The following is a 23,209-nucleotide window of genomic DNA, read 5'->3' as shown; positions in this document are numbered from 1 at the left end:
CGGCTATTATCAAACTTGGTTGAAGGAAATGAAAAAATAGCAGATATTTCCGAAAGCGAACACTACACACATAGGCGTAGGAGGCGCGGCGGCAGTGGCGGAGCTACTGTAGGGGTATTGGTCAGGAGGGGCGAGAATGGTCTGTAGGGGCGCTTTCGACACTATCTAAGCGGAGCGCCACCACTGGTTGGCGCGTAGCGCACAGACAAATTTTGAGTAAAGATACTCCCTAGATCGCCGGAAAGGACCCTTTCAGGGCCTGGCTAATTTGCAGATAAACGAAGAATAGGGTGTCATCGCCAAATTACACCAACAAAATGTGACAAATGTCAATAAGTAGATGAGAGCGCAATAAAAAAGTCAATAATCTAGAATAAGTAAAAAGTGGTAAAGAGCTAAAAAAGGCGCCAGCAGTCCATTTGAGTCCGTCAGGGGCGCATCCGCCCCCTGACCGTATGGACGCTCCGCCACTGCGCGGCGGGGGTGCAGCCCCTAATTCGCCATTACTAATGTAAAAGAAACTTTTGACATAATTGGACCTTCATGCTTTTTATACATCTACATGAGACATGTCGTTGTTTACATTAGCATCCCGCGGTATACTGCGCAATTTTAGCGGACCGTACGGTACATGATGGCATGCGATGTAATAACCGATGCTTGCTTATATGATATTGACATTGACATGTTGAACGCGCGCAAAAAATTTCGGTTATTTTTTCAGGCAAGTCGGACAGTTTTGAGGATTTTCATCCTGGAACGCCATTTTCATGCTCACTGATATGATGTGATATCTGCTGTTTGCGTTACAAATTCGAACAGGCGCGTAGCGAGGAATTTGCCAAGGGAGGGGCGAAGCCTGTAGGCAAATTATCTAAGCGTAGCGCCACCATAGGTTGGCGCGAAGCGTACAAGAAAATTTTGGCCGAAAATGCCTCCCAGATCGCTGGAAATGGCACTACCCAGGACCATTTGTTAGCGCGAAGCGTACAAGCAAATTTTGGCCGAAAATGTCTCCCAGATCGCTGGAAATGACACTTCCCAGGCCTTGTAAGTTGCATCTAAGCACTTCCTATTTTGAAATTACTTAGCGATATCATTTAAAAAAATGCTGAATGGGGGGGGGGCGGTCGCTCCCATCCCAAAATGCGTCATGTTCCCCGACGACACGGTCGAGTTCGAAACCAGTCACAGTTGGTTTCATAGCACAATTCTACACACGCGTTATGATAGACCATATATAGTATATATATAGATCATTAGTGAGAGAGGAAAATGGAAACGTCAAAAAAATGGAGTTGTCGGTGTAAGGGGTAGGGTGAGGCACACTTTTACGAAATCATTGATCCGTCACTGGCTACCCTTCAGCGCTGTAATGATGTCACTGTTCCTCTTTCTCTTCCCGGTGTCTTTGCGTTTTTCTTTTACTCCCTCCTTTTCTCCTTCTTCTCTCTTTCTTCTTTTTCTTTTCCCTTCCTTCCTCTCCTCCTCCTCTTTTTCCCCTCTTTTTTCCTTTTTTCTTCTCTTTTTTTCTCTCCTCTTTTTCTTACCCGGGGGGCGCGCGCACCCAACGCCCCCCCCCTGGATACGCACCTGTATATTCTAGATGTGAACAGGTATTCAATAGCATGAGTCACCGATATTCATATACAGGTGTTTCGTAGCTTTTCGTGGGTGATGTTTGAGATTTATAACAGACATTTTGGCGCCAATGGAAGTAAATGTACGTAACGTTATACATGCCCAGTGAAAACACACAGTTAAAAAACTTACGTCGATTGGATATGTTGTAAGGTAGGGGTCGAGGAAGTAAATAATACCACTGGCGGATCCAGGACCTTTGTTTGGGAGGGGCCAAAGTGGCATTAGAGTGATATGAGGAGGGGTCTGGAAAATTTTCTATTGCTGAATGCCCTCAGATGCAATTTGGTGCGACAAAAGTGTACAATGGTGATGTTAATTTACTTCTAAAAAAAATGTTTCCCAGGTGTAATTTTCTAAAATATTTATAAAACAAAGTTGGGATCATCTTTCTCAAGAAATTTTATTTCTGATAGGTTATAGATTTCTTACAACCAACCTGTAACTGCAAAATGGTGTTAAACTGTGAATCCTCATGCTCATACATTTACATAGCTCCCAACTATTGAGAAGGCAAATGCTGGTCCATGCCACGAATTGCCGTCCTGGGGGAGGGGTATAAGGGGAGGGGGTGTCTGTCAAGTTTTTGAGGGAAATTTGAATCCTCCGTAGGCTAGGGAGTTGTTGTGTTTTGCGGTCCAACAAGTCCGCCGTAGTTTGCTTTTGTTTGTAGATATGTAGGGCAAGAATGAGCGCTACGCATAGGTGCGTTACGAAATTTTAGGCGTGTTACGTAATTGTCTTGTAGTCTGAATTTCAGGCTGGTAGTAATTAGCTTCCTGCTTTGTATAGCGCGAAGACGTTGCTAACAAAAGGGGTAGGATAGTGAAAGAACCAAGGTATGTGCGGGTATAGTGTCATTGTCGTATGGAGCCACACCAGAGAAAAGTTGGGTACAGTCCGTCGCAGACCTTTGTCATGTAACGTGTCTTTTCCCCAACGGTCTGACTGCGTTAGTTTTCGCAACAGCTAGAAAGCTGCCTCGTTGCCAAAATCACTTTCAAGGGTTATATATAATATCTGAGCAAGGGCGTCAGAGTATAGCGAAGGTAGATTAGAGCTTTATTAGGAGGAGTTTCTGCCTGATGTCGAGACGCCAGACGCTTGTCGAGACCAGTTTCCTGTTGTGTGTTTAGAGCCATTTTTCCATCTAAATGGTGAGTTACACGTTTTCTTTTCCCTTAGAGAGTGAAATACTGTATTACAATATTAGGAATGTGTAGTAGCAATAAAGATTATTGTGTGTACTGACTGTCACTAGCTTGATAGGGTTGTTTTTGGTCATCCCTGACATGGGGTGAATTGGTATGTTAATTAGGGTCGTGATTCGGGTCGACAGACTGATTCACTGTGGTTTTAATATTCGGTGGCCGAAGAAGGGTAATAAATGTCACCTGTATTTCATCCTGTAGGAGTATTGTATTTAGGGAGCATTATAGAGAGATTAGTGATAGAGTAGTAATGTACGTTGGAAGTACTGCTCTTTAAATCCCTTATATATTTATCGTTTTCGAGTTGCAACGTCAAAGTCAACATAAGACGATTGAACGTTCAGGCTTGAAACAGTATTTTGACAGTTTTGACAAGTATCACATCGTGTTTTAGTGTTTGATGTTGTTTTCAGGCTTTTAACTTTGGGCTGGGACACGAGTGACGTCGCTCGCTCGATTATTGGTCTCCATTTCACGCCCCGGTCACGAGGACGGGTGAACATCGAGACGTTGCCGGTTCTCATGGAGGTTTGAAACTGTATTGGCGAACCGTGAATTATTAGCACTTGACTTTGTCATAATTGGCAGATGTTTTAATCGTTCAACGAACTGACAGATACCCGAACATTACTTCCGAACTTCTAGACGCTCCTGAACAGTTCAATAGCTCGATGCATTTTTAACAAATGATTAGACAAAAGATATATTTACGTTGTTATGCATGTGATATTTTGGGAATTTAAGCTGACTTGCCATTGAACGTTGATCCATAACCTAGCGTCTTTTAACAACTTAAGGGGAAGTCTAAATTAAGAAATAAAAATTAAAAGAAAGAGAATAACAAAATAAGAGATTAATATTATAAGAGTGCAAGAAGTGATTGAGACATAAGTTAAATGATAAGGGCGCGGCGTATATTTTAGTAAGATAATTTTAGGTATTTTTGATGTCGGAATATTGTAATTTGTGGTGCATCACACTAATAGGTTAATTGTGTATTAAAGTAATTAAACGTAGAGAAAAAGACAATAAAATATCTTTGTGTGTTTTTGTTTTGGTTGTAGAAGGGCTCTAGTATACGAGAGAGAGAAAAGGTATCACCCTTCCAAGGTGTAAAAGTTGGCTGACCCGTGACAAATGGGGGCCTGTCCGGGAAATTTAATTCTCTCACTTGTTCAAATAGGTGTACGAAAGGGTCCATATTATCTTATTCTGTATTGAGATTACTAATTGTTCATGTTTCCGTTGCTTTTCAGGAGGCTGGTCTGGACCAAGCGTCTCGGCGTCTCTCGTTCGTGGGACATTGGCAACTCCAGTGGTTCTATTTCAAGTTCTCTGTATATCGTGAGTTTAATCGTGATTACTTGTGTATTTGGTGTATGTCCTTCATTAGGAGTCATGGCCAAAATTGGGGATCTGGAAATCCAAAAACTTGTAGAAATAGGATCTTCATTTGGACTCGAGGGGTCCGATCTGCAAACATTCGTGATGAATGAAAGTGACAAATGTAAACTTCGTCGCGATGAAGAAAGGCAGCGTAGATCAGAAGATAGAGAATTGTTGCAATTGCAAATTGACCTAGAATCACTTAAGAAAGAAAATGCTACAAGTGGCAACTCTGGTGATGCTCATAGGACGGTGACACAAAAAGCCAAACCACCGAAGCTACCATGCTTCAGTGAAAGCGATGACTTGGATGCCTATTTAGATCGTTTTGAAAGGTACGCGGGTGCGCAGAAATGGGAAAGGCAGGACTGGGCGATAAATCTCTCGTCGCTTTTGACTGGTAAGGCACTGTTTACTTACGGTACGCTTCCTAGTAGCGAGGCTAACGATTACGATCGGTTGAAGCTAGCGTTGTTGCGTAGATACAATCTAACTCCTGATGGCTACAAAATCAAATTCAGATCTTCAAAACCAGACAAGAATGAAACGGCAACCCAGTTTGTGTCAAAACTATGCAAATACTTTGATAGATGGATTGATACCTCCAAGGTAAAATACGAATATGATACTCTTAGAGAGCATTTGGTGTTGGATCAATTATATCAGGCTATCCCAACAGAGCTGGCAATTTTCATTAAAGAAAGAAAACCAAAAAATCTTAGCGATGCTTCTAAACTAGCTGATGGATATTTGGATGTCCATAAGGGATGGGGTCGAATGAGAAATCCATTCAGTAATGTGGTTGATTCCAGACCTAAAACGGAGGCAGTTAAACAACCCCCAAGAAATCAATCGTCTGTGCCCAGGAAAACGGCAGTATGCTATTATTGTAGAAAACCGGGTCATTTTTGGAAACGATGTAGGCTGGCCCCCAAATCGTTTGTTCCAACTATGGCGATGCTTGTTGACATTGTTCGAACGAGTTGTGAACTTGATGAAGTTGACCAACCGGACATTGATGGAGTAGAGGGTGATGGGAGGGATGAACAACCCAGCGAAGCTGAAACCCCCACCATGATTTCGTTTGCTAAAGTGGATAGGCCAACAGATGACGTGTTAGTAAACGATCGTTTGGAACTTAAGTGTGGCTACACAATACCTATTGTAAATGCAGTTTCTAAATTAGTCGAAACAAACATGCCAGTAGCTGTGGGATTCATTGGCGATGTGAAGGTGCAAGTACTCCGTGATACTGGTTGTAATGGCGTTGTAGTCAAGCGCGCATTGGTCTCCCCAGATATGCTCACAGGTGAATTTGTCCCTTGCGTACTTGCTGATCAAACTGTACGCTATGTTCCAGTAGCATCTGTCCCAATTGATTCTTCCTACTATGTTGGCACGGTCTCAGCAGCATGTGTGGATAACCCCACGTGTGATGTACTGATCGGTAATATCCCTGGTGCGTGTTTACCATGGCAACCAGATCCTAAATGGGAACCACAAAATTCGAAGTGCGACCCCCCAGAAATCGTAGGTGCGGTGCAGACGCGTAGCCAAGCAAAAGAGAAGCCATTTAAACCACTTAAAGTAAAAGAACCTATGCCGGACATTGTGGACGCGGATGAGCTCAAAAGGCAGCAGCAAAGTGACCCCTCCTTATCTAAGGTCCGTGAGAAAATAGGTCAAATTGTCAAGCACAAAAGCGGCAGTTCTGCGACTTTTGTCATGCGAAATGGTATTCTCTGCAGAGAATTTTCGAATCCAGGCAAACCAGGCGACGCTACAATTCGGCAAGTTGTTGTGCCCACAAAATTGAGGCAAAGCGTCATGAGTATCGCTCACGAATCGCTCCTTGGCGGCCATTTAGGCACACAGAAGACTGTCGATCGGATTCTGTCCAATTTTTTTTGGCCTGCGCTTCAGGCGGACGTACGGCGTTTTTGTAGATCATGTGACCTGTGCCAGCGCACGACCCCAAAAGGTAAAGTCTCTAGGGTACCACTAGGCTCTTCCCCAATTATTGATGTGCCATTTCAGCGCGTGGCAGCTGATATTGTCGGTCCCATATTCCCATCATCTGAACGCGGCCATCGCTACATCTTAGTGCTAGTTGACTATGCGACGCGCTACCCCGAAGCTGCCCCTATGAAGTCGATTGAATCCGAAAAGGTAGCTGAGGAATTGCTAAATATATTCTCTAGGGTCGGATTTCCGCATGAAATTCTTACCGATCAAGGTCCACAATTCATTTCTAACGTAATGAAGGAAGTAGGAAGACTCCTCTCCATTGAGCAGTTAACTACAACCCCGTACAATCCTAGGTGCAATGGCTTGGTCGAAAGATTCAACGCCACCTTGAAATCCATGTTACGCAAAATGTGTGATGAGCGCCCTAAAGATTGGGATCGGTACATTGACCCGCTCCTATTTGCCTATAGAGAGACACCACAGGGCTCGACCAAATTCTCCCCATTCGAACTTCTATATGGTAGGACTGTAAGAGGCCCAATCCAAATCCTAAAAGAACTGTGGACGAATGAAACTGAAGAAACTGAAACCCGAAACACGTATCAATACGTCATGGATCTCAAACAAAGGCTGAGTGAAACGTGTAGACTAGCTCGCAAAGAGTTGCAAAAATCTCAGGCAAAGTACAAATCCTTCTATGATAGGAAAACCAAACCAAGAAAGCTTGTTGTGGGTGACGAAGTGTTGCTCTTACTGCCAACAGATCAAAATAAACTATTAATGCAATGGAAAGGTCCCTATGTCGTATCAAAGGTCGTGAATGAGGTCGATTACACTATCGATATGGGACATGTGCAAAAGACCTACCACATAAACATGTTGAAAAAGTACTTTAGGTCAACCTCCCAGGTAGTCGGAAATTCACCAATTTATGTGTCAGAATTGTTGGAGTTGACTGAAGCGCCAGTAATTAACGAGGATGTGGTAACTCTAGATCACGAGTGTAATCTTGCTTCCAAGAATGACATGATAGGTCTCCCAATTGTAACTCCGAAAGAGAAAGTAACTGATGTCCATGTTAATACGAATCTTTCAGAAGGCCAAATTCACAAAATTGAACAGTTGATTTTCAGTTATCCTGATGTATTCACGGACTTACCAGGAAAAACAAACCTTGGTGAGCATGACATCAAACTCATCGACGAGGAACCTGTAAGAAAAAAGGCGTATCCTGCACCCCATGGCTTAAGGCATGAAATTCAAACAGAACTTGGCCAAATGTTAGAAATTGGTGTAATAGAGCACAGTGACAGTCCATATGCGAGTCCGTTGGTCATTGTTAAGAAGTCTGACGGCACAAACAGGTACTGTGTCGATTATAGGGCATTGAACGCGAAAACTATATTTGATGCTGAACCAATCCCTGATATTTCAGAAATCTTCACAAAACTTGCAAAAGACTGTTTCTTTACCAAATTGGATTTATCAAAAGGGTATTGGCAGATACCAGTCAAAGATGAAGTAAAGCCGTTGACTGCTTTCATCACACACCATGGTTTATACCAATTTAACACGATGCCGTTTGGGTTAATCAACTCGGCAGCTACGTTCAGTCGTGTCATGAGAAAACTACTGAAAGGAATCCCAAATGTTGACAATTACATAGATGATATTTTGGTTCACACTGCCACTTTCGAAGATCATTTAACTGCACTTGAAGAGATCTTGAAGCGCCTGAGGGAGCATAATTTGACGGCAAAACCATCAAAATGCTGTGTTGGATATGGCGAGGTCGAGTTTTTGGGGCATATAGTCTGTAAAGGAAAGATTTCCCCAAGACCAGAAAAACTAGAAGCAATTAAGGATGCACCCCGACCTCAAACTAAATCCCAATTAAGGTCCTTCCTCGGTCTTGCCGGATATTATCGGTCGTTCATTCCAAACTATGCGGAAGTAGCAATACCCCTAACAGATAAATTGAAAAAGGGTGAACCCAACAAGATACGATGGGAGGAGGCACAAGAGCGATCATTCCGGTCTCTAAAACATAAACTATGCGACTCTCCGATACTTCATCTACCCGACTTGGAGAAACAATTCATATTAAGAACTGATGCCAGTGATGTTGGTATGGCCGCTGTATTGCTCCAAGAAAGTGAGGAGGTAAAGTTTCCAGTTGCATACGCAAGCAAAAAGTTCACCAATGCTCAGAAGAATTACTCTGTAATTGAGAGGGAATGTTATGCGATTGTGTGGGCAGTTGAGAAATTCGAACCATATCTTTATGGCACAAACTTTGTTATCGAGACCGATCATAAACCCCTCAAATGCATTCAAAAATCTAAGGTCGCAAATGGGCGCATAATGCGTTGGGCATTGATATTACAGCACTATCGATACCATATCAGGGTCATTAAAGGTCGAGACAATATCGGCGCAGATTTTCTTAGTAGGGCTATCCCGTAAATTTCCCAAGGAAAAGTTATAGGTATAACATTTTCTTAAGGGGGGAGTTTTGTCAAGTTTTTGAGGGAAATTTGAATCCTCCGTAGGCTAGGGAGTTGTTGTGTTTTGCGGTCCAACAAGTCCGCCGTAGTTTGCTTTTGTTTGTAGATATGTAGGGCAAGAATGAGCGCTACGCATAGGTGCGTTACGAAATTTTAGGCGTGTTACGTAATTGTCTTGTAGTCTGAATTTCAGGCTGGTAGTAATTAGCTTCCTGCTTTGTATAGCGCGAAGACGTTGCTAACAAAAGGGGTAGGATAGTGAAAGAACCAAGGTATGTGCGGGTATAGTGTCATTGTCGTATGGAGCCACACCAGAGAAAAGTTGGGTACAGTCCGTCGCAGACCTTTGTCATGTAACGTGTCTTTTCCCCAACGGTCTGACTGCGTTAGTTTTCGCAACAGCTAGAAAGCTGCCTCGTTGCCAAAATCACTTTCAAGGGTTATATATAATATCTGAGCAAGGGCGTCAGAGTATAGCGAAGGTAGATTAGAGCTTTATTAGGAGGAGTTTCTGCCTGATGTCGAGACGCCAGACGCTTGTCGAGACCAGTTTCCTGTTGTGTGTTTAGAGCCATTTTTCCATCTAAATGGTGAGTTACACGTTTTCTTTTCCCTTAGAGAGTGAAATACTGTATTACAATATTAGGAATGTGTAGTAGCAATAAAGATTATTGTGTGTACTGACTGTCACTAGCTTGATAGGGTTGTTTTTGGTCATCCCTGACATGGGGTGAATTGGTATGCTAATTAGGGTCGTGATTCGGGTCGACAGACTGATTCACTGTGGTTTTAATATTCGGTGGCCGAAGAAGGGTAATAAATGTCACCTGTATTTCATCCTGTAGGAGTATTGTATTTAGGGAGCATTATAGAGAGATTAGTGATAGAGTAGTAATGTACGTTGGAAGTACTGCTCTTTAAATCCCTTATATATTTATCGTTTTCGAGTTGCAACGTCAAAGTCAACATAAGACGATTGAACGTTCAGGCTTGAAACAGTATTTTGACAGTTTTGACAAGTATCACATCGTGTTTTAGTGTTTGATGTTGTTTTCAGGCTTTTAACTTTGGGCTGGGACACGAGTGACGTCGCTCGCTCGATTATTGGTCTCCATTTCACGCCCCGGTCACGAGGACGGGTGAACATCGAGACGTTGCCGGTTCTCATGGAGGTTTGAAACTGTATTGGCGAACCGTGAATTATTAGCACTTGACTTTGTCATAATTGGCAGATGTTTTAATCGTTCAACGAACTGACAGATACCCGAACATTACTTCCGAACTTCTAGACGCTCCTGAACAGTTCAATAGCTCGATGCATTTTTAACAAATGATTAGACAAAAGATATATTTACGTTGTTATGCATGTGATATTTTGGGAATTTAAGCTGACTTGCCATTGAACGTTGATCCATAACCTAGCGTCTTTTAACAACTTAAGGGGAAGTCTAAATTAAGAAATAAAAATTAAAAGAAAGAGAATAACAAAATAAGAGATTAATATTATAAGAGTGCAAGAAGTGATTGAGACATAAGTTAAATGATAAGGGCGCGGCGTATATTTTAGTAAGATAATTTTAGGTATTTTTGATGTCGGAATATTGTAATTTGTGGTGCATCACACTAATAGGTTAATTGTGTATTAAAGTAATTAAACGTAGAGAAAAAGACAATAAAATATCTTTGTGTGTTTTTGTTTTGGTTGTAGAAGGGCTCTAGTATACGAGAGAGAGAAAAGGTATCACCCTTCCAAGGTGTAAAAGTTGGCTGACCCGTGACAGTGTCCCCCTCCCCTTTTGAATTTTTTTGGAATCCTGGTGATGCCTACATGTAAAATGGTGGCACTTAGAAAGGCTTTTGTCACCCAAAATTTTCTGAGAAATATGCATTTTTTTGTGTGTAACATCAATAAATTGAATAGTAGGTGATAATTCATTCTTTCCCGTGGCATGAAAATGTTCGCTGCTCGCCCCAATGAAAAGAAATATAGGCTAATTTGAGGTTCAAATGATGCTGTAAAGGAGGTTTTATACTCTATTATGCTAAATGCTAAAGAAATGATGGTTGCTAAATCAAAATTTGATGCAAATTTTTTTATGTATACTTGACAATTACAATGCGGTTTTTTTCGGACGCTTGTGCGGGTCAGCGGGTTTGGGTGTTAGAATGCGGGTCTAATTCCCGCGAATTGCGGGTGAGTTGGGAGCTCTGCATTTAATTTTAAACCAGAAAACGAAAAGGTTTAGACTAGTCCAGGCGCGGCGGAACGGAAAAATTATTGGGGGGGGGGGGGGCTAATGTGTGGAGACTATCTAAGCGGAGCGCCACCATCGGTTGGCGCGGAGCGTACAATAGAATTTTAGGTTTTTCAAACCCCCAGATGGCCGGAAACGGCACTTCCTGAGTGTTTTTTGCTGCGAATACCTAGCCCTAAAATATGGGTCTCAAGCCTGCAATTTCTCAGATTGCACGAGAAAGTCTGTAAAAACATTGTAATTTGTATATTCGATGGTGTTTTAAGAGAGTAGCTATTACTCGTAGTGTACTCGCAAAGACGTTTTTGAGTGTAGTAAGGGCAGTGGCGGAGCTAGGGGTATTGGTCGGGGGGGGGGGGCGCTTTCGACACTATCTAAGCGGAGCGCCACCACAGGTTGGCGCGGAGCGTACAGAAAATTTTTGAGTAAAGATACTCTATAGATTGCAGGAAATGACCCATTCCGGGCTTTGTTAATTTACAGATAAACGGAGAATAAACAGGTGTCATTGCCATTTTGTCGGAAAATTACACCAACAGAATATGACAAATGTAAATAGGTAGGTGAGAGCGCAATAAAATAGTCAATAATCGCGAATATGTAAAAAGTAGTGAAAAGCTGAAAAGGGCGCCAGCAGTCCCTTTGAGTCCGTCAGGGGGGGGGGTTGCATCCGCCCCCTGATCGTATGGACGCTCCGTGGATGTTGGAGAACTGGCTGAAATGAGGCAAGTCATTGTCCTAAGACGAAGTTGTGTTGCGCTTACCGGTATACTCACACTCACTGCTTCCACTTTTCACGGGGCGTGAAGACGCGGTTGGGGTGAAAATGTGGTCTATAGCCAGGGGACGGGCCGAGAGTCCCCCAGCATTTACTAAAATTATTACACCTATATAGTATACGTGTGCATCGGACAGATCGACAAGTATGCACTGAAAAATGGGCATGCAGATGCACGTTTCGGAGCCTTGGTAAATATTGGGGGGGGGGGGGCTTATCATGCATCTGACCCCTCAACTTTTGCATTGGGGGGGCTAGAGCCCCCCCAAGCCACCCTGGTTCCGCCTCCACTGGACTAGTCTACCACTGCTATTCCTCTCGATTTTTTTAATTTCCAATCATATGATTTAGCAGATGTTCGGAAAAACTTTTTGGCTCACCTTGGGGGGGGGGGGCCATGGCCCCCCTTGGCCCCCCTTGGATCCGCCAGTGAATAATACAACACAACCTCTATCAAGTAAATGAAGCTATCATTGTCATTTCTCCTACGCGGTAGGGTACGTGTTAGTCCGCCCCCTCACCAACGGTTACAATGTAGGCCAAAAGCATATTATGTACACATTCAGGGGGGGGCAGATCCCAACCGACTTAGGTAGGGCCTACACTATCATGGGAAGGCCGTAGTGGAAAGAAGAATTTAAAAACGGAGGAGGTGTGGTCGTTGGCTTGTCGAAGGCAAATCTTTGTAACCCAACCCTTGAATTCTTTTTGAAAATTGATGTTAACTGGTGCACTCCGAGGCATAATTAGACTAGAAAAAGTAGGTCTAAAATTGGCTCCATACACCATGCAGTTTTGCCTATGAACAATGTTTTTGTAAAGTCGTAAAGGGGGGGGGGAGAGGGTTGTACACCCGTAGCAGTGGTCTTCTTCTCAGCTGATGTAACTTCGCCCCCTCCCTTTCTATCCAAGTGTATAATTTGGAAATTTTCTGATTAATGTTGAAATACCAAAATACTTTCATCTCGTCATTTCAAAAGTTTGTAGAAATTATAAAATATTGACTTATTTCCAACCTGTTAGTAAAACAATATCCTGAAAAATGCTTAAGATGTCTAATTATCTTTCTGTCTTGATGACACTTGTGTGTAGTGACGCAATACTATCACGATAGATTTCGCTAGTCGATAGTACGCGTTATTCCATGGAACTTACACTCGCCTCCTATCTTTGCTTTACTGGAATGTCACGACCATCATACAGTATTTGTTTTCATTATTTGCATATTACGTTTTCATTATATATTTTGTGTTGGACCCCTTTTTATACATAAACTATCATTATGATATAATAAAAATATGTTGTGAGTAGTCAAGAGGCCGTCTAAATTGTGATTTGGTGAGTTGCAGTGTAATACTCTATTTTTTATCTTTTCCATAAAACCTATACGACCCATATCACGTAAACACTTTCAAGCTGCTCTACATGATTCTATCAACGCATCATTACCAGAAAATTTTCGAGGTGCAAATGATAAATTTACATTTTGCAGCATATCGTTGAAGCCCTCGTTTTTAGATCTAACGAATTTGCCATTTTGTTGTAAATTGCTATTATTTGAATTGGAAGCTTGATCATTTATCTCAAAAAGAGGGGAATTTCCCTCGTGGCCAATGAAAACGACTTGAACAAGTCTCATTTTCAAAATCTAAACAACCCAACGACACAGTGTAAAGCAGCGTTTCAAGAAGGGTTGTACCAGGGACTCCCTGGTTGTACTCAGTGTATAGGCCAGCTGCCTAGTATGGTTGTACTTCCCTGTTTGTTTGGCGTGATTCCCCGAAGCAACAGTATTGGCTTACTAAATGTTAAGATATTGCAATATATTCCGGATGGTGAACATACTGAAAGAAACAGACCTAGAATATTGCAATTGTCCAAGAAGAAATCCCACGTATGTTTTGTGTTCCTTTCATCTTGATTCATATTGTTAGGCTATGTACCTACTGTACAACTTTTGTACAAGGACAGGGACATTATAACGTTGAAGTTATGGCTAAGGTCTTCTCTAGTCATATAAGAAAAGAGCAGCCTAACTTAGGCCTAGGAGTCCAACGGTTTTAGTTACAATATACAATACTACCGCAATGCCGGCATAAAGCGTGACCTAGGCTCAGCACAATGTAGGAATTGCTGAAATATGGTGATGCTAGCCTGTTACAGTGTAAGTTGCTTACAAGTTGAAGTCTGGGAAGTTTTCCTTCCTCAGAATACTTGGATCATTATATCAGTTTATTGAAGTCGTGTTCTACACTTGCGAGATGATCCAACTGTCCGAAAGAATTGAGTCAAATTTAGTCATAAACACCTACTCTTAAAGTACTCTTGAGTTGTTTCCTCTCCTGGGATGTTGTGGATTTACTGTAAGTGCTGACCTGCCTATGAGTAAGGTCAAATGAAATACAAGGTTTTCCAGGTATTGAGATTCAATATTCCATATCAAATACAAGCATTATTGTAGTTTGTGTCACCCAAAATACTCAGTAGGGGCTATAGCGCCCCTCTCAAAACACTGCAGTGCTTTACACCACACTTACTGGTCCAAGACAACCCATTAATGGAACATATCCAATTTCCAGGGTTTGTGAGCACTGATAATGCTCATTTCCTATTGATTTATCTTCAGCTTCAATATCATTTTTACATACCTTTACATACTTTTACATAATTTACTTACTAAAAGTATAGGGGTCTTTTACAGCTAACATGTGAAGTTGATTGCCCACAAGGATTGCTGTAGTGTCACATTGCTATCTGAATGCAAAAGTGTCTAAGAACATACATAAATGCTTCAGAAACCAAACACTATAATACTGTATAATCACTAAATTAAAAAAATCAATGATTGGATCAAAGTGGAAATGCTACCATGGGTTTTTCTTTGTTGTGAGTATCCTTTTGTGTCTGAAGTTGTCTGAACTTTCTGAAGAACTAGTTTTATTTCATGTTAGTGTTTCACTTTTGATTTAGAAGTCACTGAGGCTCTAACGGTTCCATGATGTAATAATTCAACCGTAGGAAGAAACCCTCAGATAGTGAATATGAAGACAGAGACTGTACTGGATAGAGGAGAGCAGGACCTATGAACCAATCAAGCTTCTTTTGGTATCCTACACTTCTTGATGCACAGAGTTCCATAGGAATGGTAAGAATGAAGTACTGTAAATCTGGTTTGTTGTGACTTGATTCACCAAACTGCTGGCTAGCAAGCATGGTTAAGGAAGTTAAATTCCCCTGCCACTCTTTATATAATATACAAGCACTGGCATCCATTAGGGTGGTGAGCACTTGCCTAACATGCCCCCCCCCCCCCTTTACATGGGCTACTGTACACTAGGGCTTCAATTTATACTTCATAGAATTTATAATTTTCTCTCTTACATGTATGTTCATGCTTAAAACTTAGTAGAAGAGGACAAGAAGTCTCAGAGATGTTAGGGCTCTTCTGAAGCACCCGGCTAGGGCTCAGATATATATTCCACAGAGTAAAATCAGATTAAGTATTTCTATTCCTGACATGTCCTCTTGTGCTTAGCACTAGCAGTTTCCAAAAAACTATGTGAGAATACTGAATATTTGGAGAGCTTTGCAGTACTCTTGTACGTCCAGCCACTGTTAACAGAGAACACAATTGGAAATAATTCCTACTAATCTGAGTATATACAGCTGTCAATACAGAATTGTCACTTGCTGAGCCAGTCACTGTAGTTGGTTTTAAACAGTCTAATTGGTCTCAAAATTGATCTAACTTCACCCACTTGAGTATGGTGGCTTAATAGGGACATAAGGGGAAAAATAAGTGTCCCCAAATTTCACAATGTTGACTTTTTTTATCTCATAACTATTTCAACTCAAAATTTTGAGGTTTCAAGTGTCTTCATCTGCCAAATTTGTGGAAAGAACTGACCATATTGGATAGCTATTGACCAGCTGAACTGGGTAAGTGAGCTATAAACCTTTGGTGATCTAAAATCTGGAAAGAGACCCCCAGAGAGTGTTGTAACTAGGTCAATGTAGACAATGCAGTCTCCAGGGGCCTGGTGCCATTACATGAAGAAAAATGATATAAAAACACTCATCCATTAAAGCTGACACACTAAATTAGATACAATTATCTCCTGATGAGTGGAAATTAAAAAGACATTCTGTCCTCAATAGGAAAGAAGGTGCGAAATTTCACAAATTTCTCACTAAAGCCCACACCATGCATGGTTGGGTTTGTGTTAGGTTGGACTCTCCTAAGTTGGGAGCTCATTTATATCGCTGCACCGCACCTTTATATGCCACTTCCAATAAACAACGGACAGTCCGGTTCAAGTTTGATGGTTTACTGGTTAATTGTTTTTACACTTACTGGTTATTGGAATCTGAAGTGTACTTCCCTTCCTGGATTTTTTTTTCTGTGAATGTCCAAGTACACAGTAATGAGCTAGAGACATAAACATATCTATTTCTGTCGACATTATCAATATAGAACTTAAATCTCATTAACATCATTTTCTTTTTCTTCATTAGGTTAATTAGAATTATCCTGAAGCAAGCTATTAGGGAACACATCCTCCACCTGTAGTTACCAGTTTTTGATGGAAGTGTTCATACTGAGCTGGCAAGGGAAATGAATGTTTCATCAGCTGATATTTCCTCCATGTGATGGTTTTCACATTAATTGGTTAGTGTAGAACAGTTATAGTAATGTTATAACAACCTCTTGTAGATTATATGGATAGCATTGCAGATCAAGGAGTACTCTTGTTTCTCCATTCACTCTCACTAAAAGAATTTTATATAAAGTTTTAGCTCATCCACTCAAAATGCAACTGACAGAATTAATCGCTAGTCAGGGCATTAAAATGATCGGATTCTTGCTGGATTAATCCAGTACTTGGTATGTTTCATTGTTGTATTTCTACCCAAAACGCAAAATACCATTTTAGATATTCTATAATGATGTAGAAACATTACAGAAGTCCACTCAGTCTGTATTGCTGAGCTATGTGTTAGAGGTATTTGTAATGAACACTCACTTAAGCAAACAATAAAACCTTGATAAAGTTAGGTAGGTCACACAACTATGGATATAATCTTGAAATTGAATGTACTTTGTTTGTTATGATGGTTATTTACTGTAGTACAGTAGAGATGACTGTTCTCACCATTTGCTTAAATATTGGAATGTGATTCGAAACGCAATTGGACAGTAAAATACAAATCAATCCACCTTTGATCTCAAAGATGTCTATCATACAGGCTAAAAATAATGGTTGGGTTTGCTTCTCCCTTAATTCTTTGATATTTTTCTCCACACTCCTGATAAACTGTTGCACACCAGTTCTAAGATCCACGATCACATCCTGTGAGGCTAAACAAGCATTATTCAAGTAGGGTGTACACAAAACCAGTGACATTGAGAGCCAGCTACAGTTCCATGCCAATTGTGTCACCAGATCCAATTGTTTAAGTCTTTGTTTATCCAAAGTTAAAGTATATCATTCTTTATAACATATTTCACTGGGCACTGAGCTGACAACTGTAGCCACTACCCAACCCCACCCTCTCACACCAGGACTGCACAAAACAAAATTTTATAAAATAACAGTATATATCATATTCTGCAGATAAAAAAATATGTACTTTAACTCATTCAATTAAAGTACAATGTCATCAATTCAGAAATCCTACAAATTTATCAACCTATAGACAGTATAATGAACCATTGGTTCCTAAATTATGTGACCAGAATCCTTCATCATGTTTTCTTCAGGCTCCATTTATTTTCATGGTGGCTTTGTTATAACTCTTGTTTCCCAATTGAAGAAACCAGACTGTGGTATTGCTTAAAGTATGTACTGAAGATTCAATGCTTGTCTCAATTTCAAATTATGTTTCTTTGTATTTCAATTAGCTTGGTATTATGTGAGCTGTATATACACTGTGGGAAGCATTATAAGACCTTGAACTCATCTTGTATAGTCTATAGATTTGTATTCTAGTTGCATTAGTTTCATTACATTGTTATTATAATTGAAACTGAGTAATTTAGTTTGAAACTACAATAGCATACCATATGTTTATAATAGCTGTGCTCTGTGTTTGACAATGTTACATGGTAGAATGCTTCTACTTGCAGACCGGGTGATTATAATTTACATTAATAATAGCTTTATAACTGATGACCAAATGCATTTTGTTTTTTTCTCATCATCAGGTAAACTGGAATTATTCAGTCCTGAGATCAGCCTTCTTAGGGATTTACCAGTTTCATATCCGGATTACAGCTTTTGGAAGAAATATGTACAGTTTACATCAGCAGGGTAATGATTGTATGGTCCACCACCTGATTCTTAACCACACCCACCCATCCCCCTCTTTAATGAGAATACAAGTGTTTAATTGGATATTTTTACTCCATGATGTATCAGATGATCCCTTAAGGGAAATTTCCCCAACGGAAAGTCTATCATCCAGCACCCCCTTCCCCCACCCAACCCCAATCAATGCCAGTCACTGCAAAACAAGACAAAACATGTGAACAATCTAGTTAGAATACTGTTGAAGGTTGTGTCTTAAACTCAGGGATTACATCTCTAATCTTTCAAATCTGACCAATTTTAATGGTCATGAGACATCCATTGTTTCATTATGAAACAGTTCATTCCCATTTGAGCATCTAATGCTAATGAAGGCTTTCTATTGTTACTGTCTCCAGGTTGAGTGGATATTATGTAATTTATGACAAGGTCCACTTATCCCATCATATTATATAGTTGTCATGGATAATGATAGGTATGGAGTATTGCACTATGACAAGCAACAGTTTATGATTCTATCACAAAAGATCGTACAACACAATATGAAAAGTTCTTGTAAGATTCAGCATGTTATGTCATTTGAAATCCGTAGTGCATTTGTATTCTTTTTATGTTCTTAAAGTTATTGTGTAATGTAGTAATTCTGTTAAAAGGGGGGGGGGAGGTGGCATCAGGTTGCTGTCTATTGGCAAAGTTGGAAATGAAGTTACTGGGAAAGTTGTGAAAGCAAAAATAACAACATTTATATAATAGAGCAGCCTCTGCTTCACACTGGTATACCCAATATTTGACAAAAGCAATCCAGAACAGTAACTATGCCTAACTTGGCTATTTGGTGTTCATACAAAGATGAACAACTTCATTGGCCTGCTGCACCAAATAACGCTAAAAGTACCAAATTAGAAAGTGTGCTGATCAATTTCGTCTAATCCAAAGGATTGCAAACATGTTACCAATGTTAGCCTATTATTTTGTTTTGGATAAATTTTCAATAAAATGACTGAACTTGCAATTATAGAGTTGTTTCAGGGACACAGAATCATCATAGCATTAGCTTGTGTATCTGTGAGCAATAACTGTTGAGTAAATATTAAAAAGACACACTCAATAACAAAGGTTTTATTGTTTGCATTAAAGCATATCTTGTTCTGATATTCTCAATATACTGTACAATAAGTGAGAACTGATTCTTATTGTCTTTGTCTTTATCTCCTCGTTAGGTAAATGTGGATTAATCAGTCTTGAGATGATCTTTGGGGGTCACCTAATGCGGATCTTGCACAGAATGGTTTACAATATATAGCTGATGGTAATGGTAAGTGTATAATTATTGTATAGCAAGACTGGTAACTAGCTGGGCTGTAGTTATAATTAGATTTGAGTCTGGGTAGAAAGTGACTCTGTTACTGCCTAATCCTAGAGGAACAGTAATTGTTTTGAAACTTGCTTGATCAACAAACTCCCTAAGGGTCTAAGTGAAGATAAGGTAGTACTCAGTCTTTACTATGTTGCCACACTCCTATGTATTACCAGCCTCACTTCCACAAAAATGTAGTAATGTACCTACTTGAGATTATATCCTTTTGATATAAACACAAGATTTGCTGAGGCTAAGAAATTTATAAATAATTTAATATTAATCATGTATACTGCATCAGGAAGTGAGTCAGTGTTATTTACTATGAAGCCTACAGTATGTGCTTCCACTTGCTTAATGTTACATATGTAACAATTAAGTCTTTGTTAATAAAATGTAGAATCACTCACTGGAACCATATCTCCCTTTCCATTCTTACGTTTCCTACCTACCCCTCTCAGTGCATCTAAAACTCAAGAAAATTGATATCAAATTTAAATCTGGAGATAATCTAGTCTTTATGCCATTTTCCAATGAGGTATATAATTTCCATTCTTACCCATTGTTTAATAGTGTTGATAGATTCTCTTAATGTGTTTTGTCTAAAGATGTACATTATTTGCACTTCAGCTATAGTACTGGCCATTCAAGAGATATTTCCATCAAACTCAAGCACATGTGCTTTCTACATCTATTTTCTGTTGCAGATAGCTCAAAAATTTGGTAGAAAACTTCCAGCAATTGTTAAAAGTTGTTTTATTGGCAAGGGGAAGGGGGCTTCAAACTCTTCGGATGTAACATCAGTTACCACTACAACTGTTGTAAATAACTAATTGTATTGATTAGCTCAGATGCTAAACATATTCTTAAAAAGCAGCTAAGGTGCTTTGAATAATGATATTAGTCCTGTGCTGTTAGCTCTGTCAGTCCAACAAACCCCAAAATAGAAACAGAAATAGAACAATATATATATATGCTGCCGGGCCATTCCACACCAAGTGGTCCCAACATGGACAAATTAGAAAGGGTTATAAGTTGTCTCTCTTTGTGTTTAATGTAAAGTAAGTAGGTTAGATTTTCATAAACGGTTAAAGTTTTCTTCTTCTGATTTCTCAATCTTGGATTATAGCAATGAGTATCGATCTCAAACTAAAGGCACATTCACAGTGAATTATTGAACAATAATTGAAAGTAGAAGAAATCCTTAAATGAAAGGAAAGTCCAAGCTTTCTTTTAATTTGGCAGTTAAATGCAGTCTGCTTATTAATCTAATAACACAATTTAACAAATTTCCTTTATTATTGGTAACACAGATTATGTTAAAAATGCAACACTGGCTGTGACTTACGTGACAAAAATAGAAGGGAATGTTTTCCTCCAATAATGTATAGTGTGTGAGAGCAAAGTGAGCTACAATTGTAAAGGTAGCTATAAAGGTTGATCTGTAACACCACCACTTTTGATCTATGTAACAAGCTTTAACAAATTTAGGGACTCCGGAAGTGTGTGACTTACGTGACGTCACGTAAGTCACAAAGGGAAGTGTAACTTACGTGACAAGTTTATCCTCAACACTTTCACACAGTTTTGATGTCTTCTATACTATAACAGGTTTATCATAACACCTTCCTATTTATCAAAGATACCTACTCAGTTCTAAAATGCAGGAACAACATTTATAATGTGAAGTAAAATTGAAAGGTTACATAAGTGAATTGTGAAAAATGGCTCAAACAGCTCAATCTTAGAACAATATTACTTGTTACCTTAAAGTCTCATGACGTGTTTGCCAAATTTAATCTTCAACTTTTCCAGCTAACTGCACTGAAAGCTCAGTGAAAATGTTACCCTTCTATGCTGTTTCCATATCAATATTCATTATTTTTATTTGTTTATATGTCGATAAACAACAGATTTCTTAACAAGTCCATAGATTCTAAAAAATTCCATCAAAATGTGCAAATCCGGCCGACAGATCATGCGCCAATCAAATCTCTCAGTTTTGTTAACAACGGTTATGCCTAGGTCTACTTTCACTTTCGTGGCTCTCCTGTGGTAGATTCCTTCTTTTGAATAGTATCTTTCTGTCGGTCTTACTGATGTACCTTGCAAAATTGTATCATTTCATTCCATTGCAATGAATAAACAGGTATTTTCAAGAATTTCCTCCGTTAATTGGGTAAAAATAGTGGACGATAAGAGTATAAGTAAAGTAGGTTACATTTGTGTAATGAACGTGCTGATATGAGCGGTTGCAGTGATTTTACAGTAAATCGTTCGCGCCATACGGGCAACAGAAAATAAATTTCTTTTGTTTGATTGCGAAAGTTTTTCTCCATTAAACCCTTCTGGTCAGAGTGCATTTAGAAGTTAAGAAACATTGAATCTGCTTCGGAACTTTGTTAGTTTGTTTTATGAATTTCATCAGCAAACACATATTGAGACTTTAAGTTCTTTAAATGTGAATTGCAGTCTACCCCTGAACTGCACAAGGTGCTTCAGGGGGTGAAATTTGTTTTAATAATGTTTTCGTGCTAGTTGGAGATTTTATCTACCGAAAGAGGCCATTTCCATGTTGTGGTGGTCGCAGGCACCATATTTGTAACCTCTCCTGGGTACAGTACATCATCTAATTTTACAACAACCCAGTCTTCTACCTTAATATGAGAGGTCAGAGCTGGAACTACGACATAAGTAACTGACATTAGGGGATCTCCTTCAGTATTTATGTGGTTTCCACATACACATCTTGCCACCTTTTGCCTTTACCACATGGATTTATATCCATGGATTAATTTTTTTAATCCAAATTCCCAAAAGTGACTAAAATGTTACCAAAAAGCTTAAAATTATAACCAAAACTGTAGAAATGAAAATACATTAGAAGTATTCTGTATTAACTAGTCTAGAGAAACTTGTTTACGCCTAATTAAGAAACTATTTAGCTACTGAGCACTTAAACTGAGATATTTCGCAAAACTAGTCTGTAGGACTTTTTATGTACAAGTGAACACTTACAGTAGATTCTATTTTTATGTGGAATAGACCCCTCCCCTACCCCTAATCTCAATATAATGAACTTGTAAAGATATCCTTAGCCTGTGTTACCTTGTATCTTTGGAAACTGTGAGAGGAAACTGAGCAGTTTCACACGTGTGACTTACGTGACAATTTTTTGTGACTTACGTGACGTCGCTAATTTGCATACGAATACCGGTATTAAACAAATATCAATTAAATTTTACCTTGAAGTTATTCCTCAATGTGTCTTTTTCAGATGTAATAGGCAACTTAACAGATTTTTCTCAATACTTCACAGGATTTATTGATTTCTTTCAAAAAGTTGAAATTCTTAATTTCTCTCAGTGACTTACGTGACACAAGTTGAGGGCGCTATAATTAGCAATGGGAAAGCATTAACATTTTGCAGTGGTGACAGAATTTATTGTAGGTATTCAAAGTTCAGGAATGATAGGCATATGACTTTACTCTAGACTTGCACTGAACTGGAGATTGAAAACAAGTGTACAGTAAAATGTCTCTCTGATTTGTAGCTTACGTGACGTGGAATGGCCCTGTACAGTATACACACTGTACACGTATGTACTGGTTAAACATTCCTTTTAAATAATTAAAAGTCTTTTAATTTAGTGAATTAGCAATTTAAGCATACACTACATTGCAAATATTTAAAAAGACATTGAAATATGCACAGTATGCACTATGCAGTGTGCACTATGTATGTGTGTACATGTTCAGTACAGTGTTATTTTACACCAAGCACCATTAAATACACAC

General features: G+C 39.5%; 2 protein-coding genes across 4 annotated transcripts in view; one reads left to right on the top strand and one right to left on the bottom strand.

Annotated features, from left to right (window-relative positions):
* Positions 1-23,209, bottom strand: part of LOC139954917 (uncharacterized) — an 81,768-nt gene that overhangs the window by 33,463 nt on the left and 25,096 nt on the right. The gene's annotated exons all lie outside the window — the stretch shown is intronic.
* Positions 2,218-10,149, top strand: LOC139984963 (uncharacterized). Of its 2 annotated transcripts, none has more exons than XM_071999124.1 (2): positions 2,218-3,380; positions 4,109-10,149. In XM_071999124.1, exon 2 carries the CDS (start codon positions 4,251-4,253, stop codon positions 8,670-8,672), a length of 4,422 nt encoding a protein of 1,473 aa, XP_071855225.1. In that variant the 5' UTR covers positions 2,218-3,380; positions 4,109-4,250; the 3' UTR covers positions 8,673-10,149. The 2 variants fall into 2 exon arrangements, 1 of the variants encoding a protein (XP_071855225.1); XR_011799241.1 differs by lacking the exon at positions 2,218-3,380 and having other exon boundaries at positions 3,917-9,303; positions 9,771-10,149.

This window comes from Apostichopus japonicus, chromosome 17, assembly GCF_037975245.1.
Source record: "Apostichopus japonicus isolate 1M-3 chromosome 17, ASM3797524v1, whole genome shotgun sequence".
NCBI classification, from domain to species: domain Eukaryota; kingdom Metazoa; phylum Echinodermata; class Holothuroidea; order Aspidochirotida; family Stichopodidae; genus Apostichopus; species Apostichopus japonicus.
This window is presented reverse-complemented; position numbering and strand designations above follow the sequence as displayed.